This window comes from Sceloporus undulatus, chromosome 1, assembly GCF_019175285.1.
Source record: "Sceloporus undulatus isolate JIND9_A2432 ecotype Alabama chromosome 1, SceUnd_v1.1, whole genome shotgun sequence".
NCBI lineage: Eukaryota > Metazoa > Chordata > Lepidosauria > Squamata > Phrynosomatidae > Sceloporus > Sceloporus undulatus.
The window spans coordinates 69,600,545-69,617,401 of NC_056522.1; the positions used below are offsets into that span (position 1 = coordinate 69,600,545).

Sequence of the window (16,857 nt, forward strand, 5' to 3'; positions counted from 1 at the left end):
TGTGTGTGTGTGTGTGTGTGTGTGTGTGTGTGTGTGTGTGTGTGTGTGTCTTCCCAAAAATTCAGAGGCAAATTAATCTAACTGGAGTCAATAAGCAATATAAAAATGGCGCTAATAACAGAACCTGAGTTTTATTACTATCTGTTCTGGTTTGCTTGACTGTTTTTCCTTGTTCTTTTCTTTTCCTTTTGCAGCTGTGATATTTTTTTGATTACAATTGCGGGAATGAAGTTACTGCGGTCTTCATTTTGTAATCCCATTCACCAGTTTGTCATATTAAGCTTTACTGTAATCTTCTTCAAGTTTGACTGCAAAAGCTTCTCTGAGAATTTCTTGTTCAATTTCTTCATGATGTCGATTGTATTTAATAAGGCAAGTGAACTGTTCTTTGAAAAGTCATTGTAATTTCAAGGGCAGATGTTTCCTTGGCTTGGATTATTGTTTTCTTTAAAACAGTAATATTGTGGTGTTGACAAATAGTAATGATGTAATTGTAAATATTGTTTTATCATTTCTTTAAAAAAAAGAAAGAAACTGAAACAACCCTACCCTTGCAACTAATAACAAGTTTCTTTATAACTTGATCTTAACAGAAGATGACAAAGAAATAGTCTAAAACCCTGATCCTGGTAGATTTTTTTAAAAAGTCTATTGCATACTTTACTTTAGGGCAGCCTTATTCCAGTGAGAATTTTAATTATTTGAAGGGTGTAAGAATACCCCATGTATACAATATTTATGGGTGCTATACTTAAACACTGAGAACTAGAGAACAAATGGCCATATGAAATGGCTCTCAGTCCTTATGTATATGTGTCTGTGCACGTGTGCATGCAAAATATATAACAACAACAAAAAAAAAAACCCAATAGATTTATTGGAATAATATTTGTCCCATTCTTGTTTGAAAAAAAGTACATGGTAGGTGGTTTCAATCTGGGCACTTCCTTTTACATTTCTTTATCCGGCAGTATCATGAAAAGCCTACTTACTTTGTAGATGAATTCTGTGTGAATTCTGCAACAAAACATGTCGAGGAGGGAGGATTGATAAAATGCCTCATGTGCTCAGATGAAGGTAAAGCAAAATGTCTTTGAAGTGACATGTTGACTTCTGTATTGACATGATGCTGTAGAAATTCATGACTGTAGAGTAACGTTTAAAAATAGAATAATTAATGAATTGGAACATGCTTTCCTGGGTCACTTGTGAAGGTCTGCTCACCAGACTGATTGCTTAAATGTTCCTTTATCTTTTTGCTGCTGCTGGTTTTTTAACTCAAGATCCTCCTGGGAAATCATTCAATTATCTAATCAGCTTTAAGATAAGAAACAAATTTTTCACTTCTAGTCTCTGACTTAATCTGCACACGACTGTTTTCAGGACACCATGCCTTGTTATATGCTGCTTAAACATATCCTCAAGTTCAAAATGTTCTGCTTGATGTAAGTTAAGCATTGGAAAAACACTTTTCTGCAGCATTAAACACAAATATAGGCAGTCTTGTTTGTGTCTTTTTGGACAAATAAGTTTGACCTTCAGTTGTTTCTGCAGCCAATATTATTGTTCAAATTCATTTTAAATATTGTTACTAGTGAGTGTTTATGTGGGATTTTCATTGTACCATGGTGGAGGAATTTGTGTGGTGGATGCCTGTGTATCCCTCCATCCTGCTTCCTTCTATCAAGGCCTCAACTTCACTCTTAAGAGGAGAGGGTGACATCAATGAAGATGAATAGGTATCATCATCATCATCATCCTCATCCCATGTCAGTCCTATCTTACAGGTGATATATATGGAGTTCTTTCAATGCCTTGAAGTAGAGAAGGAGAAATAAATCTGTCCTGAGTGCTGCATAATGTTAGAGGGTCACCCAACACCCTCTCCAAGTCTTTGGTGTGATCCATACTGTTACTTGCTTTTGGGTTATAACCAGTATACAAAATTGTGGTGCTAAATTTGGTTGATGTGGAAGCATGTGGGAGAATGAGGGAAAACTGCAATATCAGGCAGTGAACAGAGGTTAGGTTACAAATTTGCAGTGGGGGTGTAAATACTGTATAAAGCTGATTGGTTTTGCAGATTACTTATGGCATTTTTCAGTGCTTTAATTAATCCCAAGTACTCATAATGTTTATGAGGTTCCCTTTTACAACTTTTTATTTGAGATAATTACATTTCTATGAAAAGGCTAGATAGATTTGTGTCCCTGCGACAGCAGGAAACAATGATCTGTTTTGGTTTTCCAGCTCTTTGTGGTCTGCTCTGCTTCAGCAGAAAGAGGAACTGGCAGGTTCAGTCAGTGCACTGATCAGTCACTACAATGTTCCCAACTGGTCTTAAATGACAGAAAACACACTTTTACTGTCACCATTGTTGGCTATGTAGAAATAACTTTGAAACTGACAGTCAGAATCTTATTACTCACTTAAAGAGCGATATTTCCAATGTCGCAATAGTGAATGCTTTCCTCAGTGTCATAAAGCTATTTAATAATTTCATTCTAAAAAGAAACTATGTGCCTCATATTCAGGGGGTAGTTGAGAAAGGATATGCATTTTCCTTCTTTTCTTTTCTTTTTTCTTTTCTTTTGTTAATCATCAAAAACAATTGAATGGCAACAAAGCCTACAACATTCCCAGCTTCCTTAGTCAGCTGAAAGTGCCATCATCTGTCATCAGTTATGTTCTTTAGAGTTACCCCCAGCTCCTTTATCCTTGTTGTATTAACACAATCCTAAGGATATAAGTCATTGCGACTGTTTAGTAAGCAACAGCTGCACACATTTCTCCTCTTTATTATTGTTGTTGTCGTCATCATTGTCATCATCATCATCAAAACAGAACAGAATCTTTATTACGGTCATAGACCAACATAGATAACATAGAGCCCTGGTGGTGCAGTGGTTAAATGCATATACTTCAGCCACTCACTCAAAACCATAAGGTTGTGAGTTCAATACCAGCAAAAGGGCTCAAGCTTGACTCAGGCTTGCATCCTTCCGAGGAGGTCGCTAAAATGAGTACCCAGATTGTTGGGGGCAATTAGCTTACAATTGCTCTAAACCGCTGATGACAGATGATGGCACTTTCAGCTGACTAAGGAAGCTGGGAATGTTGTCTGCTAGTTCAATATGAAGTGGGATATAAATGAAGCTGTTTGTTTGTTTGTTTTGTTTAGATAAAAAAGGGATACAGAATAAAAGAAGGTCATCATCATCATTTATTTATATAGCATCACCAATATATATGGTGATTTACAAGTAAAGCAACAACAAAAACCATCCAATCCTCCCAAAGGCATGCAATTTAAAATACACACACATGCACATACAGAGGAAGGCTAGAGTGAAACAGAAAGGTCTGTGATGCATTGAAACTTGCATGAATGGATGAGGGAAGAAAGCATTTTTTGAAAATTTTCCCTTTCTCCCACAGTGCCCAGTTCCTCCTCCCATGCCATTCTGGAGGTGTTCCCAACCCTTTGGAGTAGATTGTGGGGACTACCATTTTGTGAAGACACAGGGCAAGCTGCTTACCCTGTTTTCTTAGTGGTTGGAGAATAGTTGCCAAGTGGCTGAGGAAACACAAACCTTGTCTGAGAGGTGTGAAGTTGAAGGCTTTCATGGCCGGCATCCATAGTTTTTTGTGGGATTTTCGGGCTATGTGGCCATGTTCTAGAAGAGTTTCTTCCTGATGTTTCGCCAGCGTCTGTGGCTGGCATCTTGGCTGAGAGGCATGTTCTTGTAAAATAGTATTGCTCACAGTGGAAGTATGGGTTGAGTCTGTAAAGAAGCAGATGACCTCTGTGGCTTGAAGTGCCCGGTCTTAGCCTTGATTAGTCCACCAGCTCTGGTCTATCTTGGACAGGAATAACCTTGCTACAGTAGTTTATGCACTGGTATTGCTCAGCTGTCAATATGTTTACAGTCTGAATTCAAGGTACTGACAATGGCATTTAAAATACTAAAGAGCCTGGGACCTGAAATAAATACTCTCCATGTGTATATCTGCATGAACACTGAGATCTGCTGTAGCACCTTTCCTGTGTCCCATCAGTGAGATTACACTACAAAGGGACATGGGAGACAGCCTTCTCAGTTGTAGTATGCCAGTTAGGGCATGACTTCCTCATGGAGGTCTGACTGGCACCAACACTGGCATTGTTCTGGTACTGTTATAGAATGACTTTCTAATCTAAGCCTATGGGTTCTAAAAGTCGTACCCAAATCTTTTTAGGTGGTATTGTTTTAAACCCTTTAAATTAATTTATACATATTTACATTATTTAAATTGTTAAATCATTCTATTAATGTAATGGTTTTAAACTGATTTAATTGTTACGCTACCTTGAGATCTTGTGATGTAAAGCAGGGTTTAAACTTTTAGTAACTAAAATAAATCACAATGCAAAATGTAAAATCACCCTTTCCCTCTTTGGTAGCCTGTGAAGATCGGAGTCTTCCAGGAATCCTGGCTAGCTGAATACAGTGGTACCCCGGGATACGAATTACCCAGCTTACGAATTTTTCGGGATACGAAAAAATCCCATAGGGATTTATTGTTTCGGCTTACGAAGGTTTTTTCGGGTTACGAAAAAACCTCGGCGCTATGCCGCCACCGGAGGGCAGCAGAGAGCTATTTTTTTCCATTAGCGCCTATGGCAATTCAGGTTACGAAGGTTTTTCGGGTTACGAAATTAGCCGCGGAACGAATTAATTTCGTAACCCGAGGTACCACTGTAGTCTCATAGCACTTTCACATATAATATTTGAACTTTATATTCTCAGTTGAGTATGTTTAGATTTTGTAAGAAGTACCACTTTTATTGAGTTAAATACATACTATTTATACAGACATGACACTTGACAATATATTAAATGTACATATTTAATATTTGATTTTCAGTGTTATGGGCTCAAGCTTTCCTTGTCCTCAGTTTAAATATTAAGTAAGTCAATTTAATATATTGCCAAGAGTTATGTCTGCATAAAGAGCATGTATTGTCCAGATGTTCTAAAAAACCCTTTTTAATGAAGAAGTGTAACTCATTAAAATATGTCTGTTGTTCCCTATGTATCAAAGGTTTGCAATTGGCAGTCTGTACCACAAATTTTCAAACATGTAAGGTGCTGGAAGTCACATCCAGAGGTCACTTCAAGTTGTAGTTTCAGGATTTCACTGGCTGATTTTAGGTCTGGTGGGTGACTGGATTGGTTAATATTAATCAGTTGAGTTTTAGAGTTAAAGCAATAGATCTTTTTTTGCTATTTGAGAGCAAATGCTTTTGGGACCTGTGGGCCACAGGTTCCTCACCTCCTGCTGTAGATCACTAGGTGAAAGGATGAAAGAAATCCAAGAAACAGAAGTGAGAAATGACTTTTGATATATATGAGGTAGACATATTTCTTTTATAGAAAAGAAATTGCACTGAAGTAAGGAAATCTCTTCCATCAGCAATGTGCCACTCCCCTAGCTCTGCAAATTTTCTCAAGAGATGCAGAAAGATTGCTAAAAGGATTCATAAGCAACACACATTAAAGAGATAAATACTAAAAACAGACTATAAGTGTGCAAACATTATCTTCAATGGATATACATATAAGAAGAGCTTTACAGTTACAGTTCAATACTGAAAAGAATAAGATATTTTAAAGAACCCTACTTGACAGTTATGTTGTTATACACAGCTATGAAGCTGGGAATCTTGACTACCACATTAAAACACTCCAGGCTCTGTGATTATAAAATACAAATGCTGTGACAAATCTTAAGTTCTACAAATTTGGCAGTTTCACATAATGATTCTTAGTTTTCATGATTCACACAATTTGCATAGTTGCACAGTTTGCTTTAAAAAAACTCATTAAATTTTTTGTAAAGTTTAGTAAGAAAGCATAGATATGGGAAATAGAAATAATGGCTGCTATGCCCCATCTGTGGGATTGTTTCACTGGGTGGTGATTTTTTGCTTGATTGATATGATGAATCGGTAATCATTACGAAGTTGAAGGCTTTCATGGCCGGCATCCATAGTTTTTTGTGGGTTTTTCGGGCTATGTGGCCATGTTCTAGAAGAGTTTCTTTCTGATGTTTTGCCAGCATCTGTGGCTGGCATCGATGCCAGCCACAGATGCTGGCAAAATGTCAAGAAGAAACTCTTCTAGAACATGGCCACATAGCCCAAAAAACCCACAAAAACTATAGGTAATAATTATGTTCCATCATTTGTTGTTGTTATGTCCCTTCAAGTCATTTTTCACTTACAATGACACTAAGGCAAATGTATTACAAGGTTTTCTTGGCAAGATTTATTCCCAGGGGGATAAAACAAAACTAACAAACTTCATTTATATACCGCTTCAGACCGCCTAAGCAGTGTCTAAGCGGTTTACAACTGTAAGCTAATTTCCCCCCAACAATCAGGGTACTCATTTTAGCAACCTTGGAAGGATGCAAGCCTAAGTCAAGCTTGAGCCCTTTTGCTAGTCTTGAACTCGCAACCTTGTGGTTTTGAGTGAGTGGCTGCAGTACAGGCATTTAACCACTGTGCCACCAGGGCTCATAAGATAGTGTGATTTGCCTAAGGTCATCCAGCAGGCTTCCATTGCCAAACAGGGATTCAAATCCTGGTCTCCTAGAGTTCTAGCCCAACACTTGAATCACTATACAGCTGGCCCACCCCAACTGTGGGCTTGCCATCCATGGATGACCCCTCCTCATCCTGAATGGTGGAACATGTACGCAGCTACACCACATGCATGGCACAGTACCATTAAAAACAACGGGACATTGAGGTCCTGCAATTTTTGGCATCTGTTGGGTGTGGGTGTGTGGAATGGAGCTCCCGCAGATACAAAGGGCCAAGCTCTCTTTGGCGGGGTACAGACCGCCGCTTTGCAGCGGTCTGGCGCCGCCGCCAGAAGGTCCGCGGGGGAGCCGGAGCCTTCAAACGGCCCGACTCCCGCGCGGACCGAAAAAAGAAGCTCCAAAATGGAGCTTCTTTTGGCGTCGCGTTTGCGACGTAGCGAGGCGCCAGGGGCGCGCTCGCTACGTCAGCAGCGGCGCGACGCGTCTGGACGCTCAGCGTCCAGTACGTAAAGATGGCGCCGGCCATGTAGAAGGGCCGGCGCCATCTTGTACGGACGGAGTCCGTACTAGGCACAGGGGCGTCTATAAGAGACGCCCCTTTTTTAAAATGGGACGTCCGGAGGACGTCCCAAAGGGCTGTGTAGAAAGCCCCTTAATTTCTATACCAAACCAGGCCGACCACTACATTATGCTGGCTGTGTTCCACCATACTCCCAGTTTTATCTGGAGACCATAATACTGTACCTTGTAAAGATATTTTAAAATAAGTGTTCAACCATAATGGGTCTATATCATCATTCAATTTGGGTTTGACAAAACAATCCACCTTGTCAGAACATATGTTCCCAGTGTGCTTGTGTGGATTGTTATAAGGTAAACCCAAGTATCGCTACCCTCTTTGCACTCTAATATTCCTGGTTCTGTGTTCTGCCACCATGATTCACACTGTTGTAATGTCAAGTTATAGAGTAAGTAGCACTGCATGTTACAGAGGACAGAGGACATAATGTAGTGGTCGGCCTGGTTTGGTATAGAAATAAAGAGAGCTTGGCCCTTTGTATCTGCGGGAGCTCCATTCCACACACACACCCACACCCAACAGATGCCAAAAATTGCAGGACCTCAATGTCCCGTTGTTTTTAATGGTACTGTGCCATGCATGTGGTGTAGTTATAGAGTAAGTAGCACTGCATGTTACAGAGCTAACAGAATGAACTTCAACAGGGAGAAATGTAAGGTACTGCACTTAGGGTGAAAAAATGAAATGCACAGATATAGGATGGGAGACACCAGGCTTAAGGAGACAACATGTGAAAGGGATCTAGGAGTCCAAGTAGATCACAAGTTGAACATGAGTCAACAGTGTGATGCGGCAGCTAACAAGGCCAATGCGATTTTAGGCTGCATCAATAGAAGTATCGTATCTAGATCCAGGGAAGTAATAGTGCCACTATATTCTGCTCTGGTCAGGCCCCACCTGGAATATTGTGTCCAGTTCTGGGCGCCACAATTCAAAAAGGACATTGAGAAACTGGAGCGTGTCCAAAGGAGGGCGACTAAAATGGTGAAAGGTCTGGAAACCTTTCCCTATGAGGAACGACTCAGGGAGCTGGGGATGTTTAGCCTGGAGAAGAGAAGGTTAAGAGGTGATATGATAGCCCTATTTAAATACTTGAAGGGATGTCATATTGAGGAGGGAGCAAACTTGTTTTCTGCTGCTCCAGAGACTAGGACCCGGAGCAATGGATGCAAGCTGCAGGAAAAGAGATTCCACCTCAACATTAGGAGGAATTTCCTGACAGTAAGGGCTGTTTGACAGTGGAACACACTTCCTAGGAGTGTAGTGGAGTCTCCCTCCTTGGAGGTCTTCAAACAGAGGCTGGATGGCCATCTGTCGACGATGCTTTGATCTGGATTTCCTGCGTGGCAGGGGGTTGGACTGGATGTCCCTTGCGGTCTCTTCCAACTCTATGATTCTATGATTCTATGATTCTAGGACAGAATATAACCCGGAATTTTTCATGCATAGGTAGCCTAGCTACTTATCTCTTGTACTGTCTAATTCTCTGAAATGTTCAGTGAAGGGCGATAGATAATGTGATATTTTTTAAAAAGTCTCACACATATTTAGCAATTCTTGGAATGCTGTACCTGGATTTCCTTCAATGAATGGGGTTGGACTGACTGCCAGTAGGGCCTCTTCCAACTATAATTCTATGATAAATCATTGCTTTAGGATAGTATTTCCCCCTCAATGTTTAGGCTACAAAAATTCTGTTCTAACAAGAAAAGGGTTTTGTAAATTATGGTTGAGTTTCCATTATTCCTATTCCCTTTTCCATGAGATTATTCTGTTTGTGGGCCAGAGATTGTAGAAGGAAGGGAGAGAGAGAGAGAGGAAGGAAAAATCCACAATTTTTAGAATCAGTATTAGCAATGTGAGAAGTAGTGCTATTGTAATACAGATATCAGGAAACTGTTTCTATATGAGATACATAAATGCTGTTTTAGGGGAGGAAATGGCTTTTCCATGTGCTGTCATAATTGTATTTCTCTTTTGTTTTCAGCTGTGGGACCTGCTGCAAAAATTACAGTTCATAATGACCTATATTGCTCCTTGGCAAATTGCTTGGGGATCTTCATTCCATGTGTTTGCTCAGCTCTTTGCGATACCTCATATCCTTTAACAAAGTATGGTTTGTTTCCCCCCCCCCCCTCTGTTGACAGGGATAAAGAAAGTGCATGTGTTTCTAGATAATTCATATTGAGGGAGATTTTTATAAAGTTTCAAACAAAATACTGACATTTCCATAAGGGAAAAAAGCTGCTTTGAACATTGTTTTTGAAAAGTAGAATATAAGAAAAGATAATGAACTAAGAAATGTATTTGTATTTCTAATTATTACTGATGCAGTAAGGTGTGAAACGGAGATCTGCTTTATATCTGAAGTTACATTCCTATCCAAAAACGCTTTATAAAAATGACTAATTGATACCATGGGACCTCAGGCAGGTGCTGAAATGGACAGTGGCTCTCAGAATCTCAGATTTCAAATATTTATCTCTAGGCTAATGTGTGTTAATCATTCTGACATGACATTTTTAGAAATGGAAGCTCCTGATGAGACTGACCTTATATCATTAAATAGTAATTCAAGAAGTTCTTGGATTGACAGAAAACAGATTTTGCATCAGAATGCTTCAGGGCTTCATATAATTGGGCATATTAGCACCACATGGCTAAATGCATTACACAGAAGTATATTCCACTAAAACCAATGAGATGTTAGGACAAACTGAGATATAATGCCACCTGACTGCAGTGCTACATAATAGACATTACATGTTGGAATTGCACATATCCCTCTACATGCATAAAAGGACAAAAGGGTTGAAAGGGCTGTGGGGTTCCATTTTTTGTTGTGTTCTCAACATACATACTTTTGCCACTCATGCCCTCAGCATTCATGCATTAGTATCAGCAGAAAAGCACACACATATATGTGAAAGCTTTCAGAACCTTGATTTCACAGAGTTCCTCAGTCTGGGAAGCATCCACACATATCTGTCTTCCCTGGTAATACATAGACAATAAGAGTGGGACTAGGAGAAACTGTTCAGTGGGTTTAAAGTTATGACCCTACAGTCCCTTTCAAGACAATCCATAACAGTATGCAAGTAATATGTGCAGCAAGCTGTGTCCAGTGGTATGGCATCAGCATACTCGACACCCCACACTGTACAGTGAGCCCTTGGTATCTGCTGTGGATAACAAAATCTGTGGATGCTCAAGTCCCATTAAATATAATGATGTAGTACAATGGTGTTCCTTACATAATATGGTAAAATAAAGGTTTGCTTTTTTGAATTTCTATATTTTTAAAATATATTTCAAGCCTTGGATGCTTGAATCCATAGATAATAAATCCATGAATACAGAGGGCTGACTGTATATGGAGCTTCCAAATTATCATATTTTCATATCCAGAGCCAGACATGTTCTTAATAGGTTACAATGACATTTGGAACATAAGGAATCTTTCCCATGGGAAGGACACACAGATCTGAAGACATATGGAGAACCCTGGTAATACCAAGGTAAAAGCTTGATCATTCCATCCTCCCCCCCCCCCCACAAGCTTTCTGCATATCCTCTCACACTAGAGGCCAAGTCAAAAGTGAGGAAACCAACACTTCCTACCTACCCTCCACATTGTTCTTGGCCATCTTCCCTATCCATGTATTTTGGGGTTGTTCTAAATTGAATCAATGGTTTTGCTACTCCAGAGTTGAAACCATCACTCATTCCAGAATCCCATTGTTGATTCTCTGGGAAGACCATCAGGTCTTGGTTACATTGCAAGATAGCACCCAATATCCCTTGAGACTAGGATATCAGATACAAATAGCAGCCTCAGACATTGCCTCCTTTCACAAAGCCAGCATATAGTTTGCACTCACAGTCTGTTCCCTGACTGAGAGTCTCTTGCTGTGTCGCTCCCAGATACAGATTTGAGCCACATCCCACTTTTAGTGTTTCCTCTTCAAGTAAATATTATCCTTCTACACCCTAAGCCTCCACTATCCAATTTCCATACCTCTGTTTTGGTTAACTCTGTATAGTGTTGCTGTTTGAATTACTATTGTGTGTTTGATTGCACTCTTACATATTTCCAAATAAAAATCTTCTTTTTTTAACCAAACTTGGAGTCCTCAAGCAGTTAGTACTGGTATAAATAGGTATATAAATATTCTCAAGTTACCCAGCCTCTTGCAAGCCTCCTTGAGCTGAGCAATTCCCCTAGTATTTAAAGGAGAGTTGGTGCGGACCCCCAGTCCCCCACCTCCTTGGGCAACAATTGTCCTACAGGTATGCAGACTCTTATGGTGGAAGTGCTGCTGACATCCAATGCCATAGAGAGGATGATGGTACATTTCCTGCTGACATCCAATGCTGTATAGAGGATGATGGTGCATTTCCTGCATACCATTGTATAATTAAGTCTTCGGGGACTATATTGTATCTTCTTAGCACTTAAGCTTACAGAATTCCTCAGCAAGCTCTTCTAGTCCATACAAGAGCACAGTTTCTGTCTTTGTTGCATCTGTCATGAATCCCAGTAGAGCAGGGTGCAAATCAGGCAGCCTTCCCAGTGTTGTTGAACTAATACAATTTGCAGGCATTGACAGTGATGGGGAATCTAGAAAATTGCATTCAGATAATATGTGGAGGGCTTCATTGTTTCAGCCTACTCTTGATCTGAATTCCTCTGGGTTTCCATTTGGGGGGTAGAGTTGGGGGATAGACTTAATTTTTTCATTGACCAAATTGAGCAAATTTAAAACAGTTTTGTTTTGTTTCTATTGGATTTTGGACACCAAGCACTGCTTGCAGGGACATCTGCAAAGTGGGCTAAAGCGGTACCTCTGCGTTGTAATGTTTTGTTCAGTTGCACAACTTCTGTTTATGTAAGAGTTAAAACATATACTAAACTGATAGTCTTATTCATATCTATCTTACAAAATGTTTTTGTTTGGTTTTATCTTGGCAAAGGAAAGTTGAGGGGAAATGTTTGCAGTCTATTAAACTATAGGTCTGTCTATATCCCACTAGAAGTTATTTGTAGCATCTACTGCACCCAGTGAAAGAATAAAAGAGGATTTCTTGGCAAGATTTCATGGCTCTCATTCATACAAATGTTCCTCTGGAAAAGCTCTTGGAGCTCTGGAGAAGCTAAATGGAGATACTCTTATAGGTGGGATTATCAAAGTTCTTGGACCTATAGCCAACTCTCAGCCAACTTGGACCTATATTCAACAAAGACTGTTTAAATGTGCAAGGACTCTGTTCTCCTTGTCTGGCTTGTTCTAGAGCTGACAGTTGGCTATAGGTCCAAGAACTCTGATAATCCCACCAATAAGAGCTTCTCCATCTAGCTTCTCCAGAGCTCCAAGAGCTTCTCCAGAGGAGCACCTGTATGAATGAGAGTCATGACTGAATTCTGAGTATGCATAGATCTGTGGCACTTTACAGACAGGCCCTATGAGCACGTACCTGCTGCAGAATGATGGTGGCACCCTGTATACACAGGCACCGCCATTATGATGTCACGACTGCACCGCAGCCAAATGGCGTGGTGCGACATGCTTGCGCTGCTGCAGGGCACTTGCTGCAGGGCGCCCTTTCAGTGGCGCCGGAAGGAGCTCCAAAACAGAGCTCCTTCCTGGGGAGCGCCTCATTCCCGCAGCCACCAAATTGCTGCGGGAACAAAGCCGGGGGGGAAGGGGCCAAGTGGCCCCTTTCTCTCCCAGCAGTGGCTCCCTGGGGTGTCCTGGGGCTTCCCTTTCCAGGCTGGGGGGAAGCAGTGTTTTGTTGCTTTCCCGAGGCCTGGAAAAGCAGCGGATCAGGGACTCCGGGGTGGCCACTGTGGCTGCTCAGGCCCCAATCTGGTGGGGATTGTGGTGCCTGCAGGCCGCCCCAAAGGGGCGGTCTGTATCCCACCATAGTCTAAAAAAAAGGATTTTTCTAATACATCCTTTTGTTTCTCTGCTCTTTTTCTTTTTATTCTTACATTTGCATGGACTTTTTGTCCTTCCAAGCCAGTATGAATGAATAAGTCCATTGTGTTCTAACAATTGAACTTGGTTGACACTTCCCTCTTTCCCCCTTTTATATTCTCTTCATTGGTCCTGGAACATGAAGGCTCTGAGGGCAGCTCATCTCACACATCCACTAATATACACAGACACCATTCTAGAGCACACTTTAAATATATATAAGGAGTTACAGTTACATCCTTGATAAGTATATATTAAAAATGTAAATAACTCTCAAAATTTGTCTAATTAGACTTTAGCAGACCATTTGAAGTGTGAATTTATATGCTGCTGGGGGAAAAAACGTAAAAGGAATTTCTTGACTGGCTATGTATTATTTTTTCATTCCTAGAATGGAAGTTGTTCATATATAGAAGAGGCTTCTAAATTTTTGGACACACCTCAGTGTAGTGCCTGAAATTGATTGAAATGACAAGGATCTCAGTCCAAATAATCTTACGCAATTTTAAGTACTATTTGTTTCAGTGAGGAAGTTGTAAAAATGCTTAAATCATTATCACTGAACTCAATAAGATTTAGGATTGCTTAATTTTGGCTAGATTGTGCTTTCAGTTTGCATCCCTAACACTAGGTTACTGAAAGTTTTTATAAATTGTATAGTATTCTCCTAGCAAGGTATTTAACATTTATATAATAACAAAGAATAACTGATAACCAGGAAACCAAGTCAAGCAAAGAATAACAATCAGGAAAGGGTTGCCTCTGTGTACATTAATGTTCATCAGATGAAAATTTCTTTTAGAGGCTAATGAGTTGGTCTCTTTTTAAATTTTCTTGTATTAAAAAAGAAAGGAAGGAAAAGAAAAGAAAAGAAAACAGTCAAGAAAATAGATTTTTTGATATGCTTCTCATTAGGTTGAATGGGTTCAATGTACAGTATCCTGTATTCTTTTTCACTGAAGATCTGAGAGCACATCATATAAATGCCTTTAAGAAGTTTTTACTATGAATAATGAATGGATAAAAGTGTTGATTTTTCTAGGCTACATAATGTGTAGTTTGCGAATATCCTACATATGGGATCGGGTAATTCTTGATATGTCGATATGAGTCAACTATGCTTAGCTGAACCCTCCACCAATCACACTGAAGGCTTGCTCAAGTATCAATGAAATAAGAAGCTAGTGTCTGAATGTCAAACTGCAGGTGTCGACTCATATGTTCAATACCTTTCCATATTCAAAAGTGTCCTATGAACAGAACATTAGTAGATTAGGAAAGGCTGGTGAGAATCCTTCTTCCTGGTATCTAATTATATATGTAAAGGAATTTGTTGCACAGAGGAGCATTCAAACTTTTGACCTTCCACCTGCAGCCTAAACCAATGTAACCCAGACATAGGTTTATCATTTCAGAAAGAACTGGGTGTATGTTATATGCAGAGCTTAGAATCCACCAGTTACAAATAGTCTGGCACTTGTAATCAATTCCTTTCCTCACTAATTAAGATACAATAAAGGCTGCTGCTATACTGCAGAATTAATGCTGTTTGACACTGCTTTCACTGCTATGGCTCAGTGCTATGGAACCCTGGGATTTGTGCTCTGACCAAGAAGGCTGAATACCTCACAAAACTACAAATACTAGAATTCCATCGCATTGAGTCATGGCAGTTAAAACAGTGTCGCTGTATAAATTCTGCAGTGTAGGTATCCCCCAAGTTACAGTATGACTATAACTTTAAAGGGAACCATTCTGCTATTTTGTGAGTGTAGGTTATCTATAATGTTTGGTTATTCCTATAGTTACAGAGATGTGGCCTTACTACATGATAGAGGAGGGATATCAAAAGGTTCAAATGCTGAGCCTTATTTGAACCTCAGGCTACTTGGTTGTGAGCATTGAAGCAATAGTGAGATGGGCAGAAGGAGAGTGTATTTTGTACCAAAAGTTGGTGGCTTGTACCATTCATGTGTGTTGTTTTTTTAAATTCACCCCAATGTAACTATTTTGGTTACTTTTGAGAAATGGGAATACAAAGAGATGCATTTTAACAATGCAGTTATAATTGTAACTGAGTACTCAAGGTGGGGTGGGGGTGGACATGTGTTTGAAATTACAACTATAACAAATTAATATTTAAAAGCAAGATTCCAGGTTCCGGACACGCACAACCTTTTAAATCATATTTTTTTATCTTGATCCTTAGCTGTTACTTTGTTGCATGTACCTCTTTGGGGAGAAATATTAGAAAAATAAATAGGTCAGGAGGTGCCTGAAGGACAAGGTAAAACCAGTGAACTTCATTTGTGTTACCTTAACTTGAAATTTTCAGACTCTGCAATGCTCTTCTTTCAAACTCTAGCCACTGCAATCTTTTCTACTCCACTGAGTCCATTTCTAGGGAGTGTAATTTTTCTCACATCCTATGCCAGACCAGTCAAGTTCTGGGAGAGGAATTACAAGTAAGATGAACTTTTATACATTTCTTCTCTTTATTATTAAATGTTGGTTGCTTTAAATAGATCTATATTAATATGGCATGTGGCTTTCATGGACCCTGAAGATCTCTGTGCTTACTTTGCTATGTTCCTGAATCCATTGCATTATTGGTGGTTAGTAGAATGTTAGTCGTTTTTTGAAAAGAAATTTATTTAAACAGTAATCAGAATGGAGTTGTCACATCACATTTATTTGTCATAGAGGGCAACAAAACTGTGAGAGGAAAATCATAACTGTCCTGAATGTCACCAGCTATTGATTCAGCAGCTACAGTTAGAAAGTAAATCATGTTGGCCTTTGGGCAACAGAAGTCAAAATGGATTAATACAGTTTATGTTAGCCAGTTAACGTTCTGCAAGATAAGTGGTGCTGAATGGAGAGAGGAGCTCTTGCTCTTAAAACAGATCAAGTAAGAGCCAAAGTACACATTAGGGGCAGTCATGTGTAGGAAACCTGCAACAGCTAATTCCATTGCTGAAAAGCAATATGTGTGTGGGGGGTGATGCTCAAGGGAGATATGAGGAAGTGCAGGTATTTCATCTTTTGTTGCCTGCTGTAACTCCCCTTCTCCAGAAGTTTCTGTTCCCCATGTCCTCCTTCTTTGCAATCAACATCTGGAACCAAAGAGGGGCTGGGGAAATTACAGACAAAAAGATGTGGAAAGTATTCAACGCTCATCTCCACTCTCAAATCACCCACTCCCACAATTGCTTTTTTCAAACAATGGGAGTTTTGTTATATAGAATTAGATTAATTAATTGATTAATTAATTAAGATTTTAACACATCTGTGGCCAAACTTCATAGATTTTATGATTAATGCTAAAATTAATCCTACATTTATAGAATTAATTATTTTAGATTGTTAGAATTCATTCAGAGGTAGGACAGCTTTGTTTCTGCCAGATTCAGTAAATCAGGAAAAAAAGGATTAGGACTGAAATGTGAAAAGAAGCCTTAGGACTGAAATTTGAAGGAAATGTATCACTTGCTGTGCGCTGGCTGGCTTCTTCTAATTTCCCTGCAGGAATATGGTGAGACCTTGTCAGGAATGCAATATAGGTGGTGATGCAAGGGTGACAGTATTCAGCAAAAACCCCTCATTTGACAATGGCCCTTTCAGAATATCAACCTTAAGGTTTGAATGCTGGTGTTTATTTTCTGCCTTTGTATATTTGGGATGAACTGTAAAGAACCCTTTTTGCTC

The 16,857-nt window shown here is 39.7% G+C and overlaps 1 protein-coding gene across 1 annotated transcript in view; it reads left to right on the forward strand.

Annotated features, from left to right (window-relative positions):
* Positions 1 to 16,857, forward strand: part of PCNX2 (pecanex 2) — a 152,839-nt gene that overhangs the window by 81,337 nt on the left and 54,645 nt on the right. Inside the window, 3 exon segments of the mRNA XM_042446562.1 lie at positions 195 to 372; positions 9,159 to 9,267; positions 15,485 to 15,614. Coding sequence (XP_042302496.1) covers positions 195 to 372; positions 9,159 to 9,267; positions 15,485 to 15,614 — 417 coding nt within the window.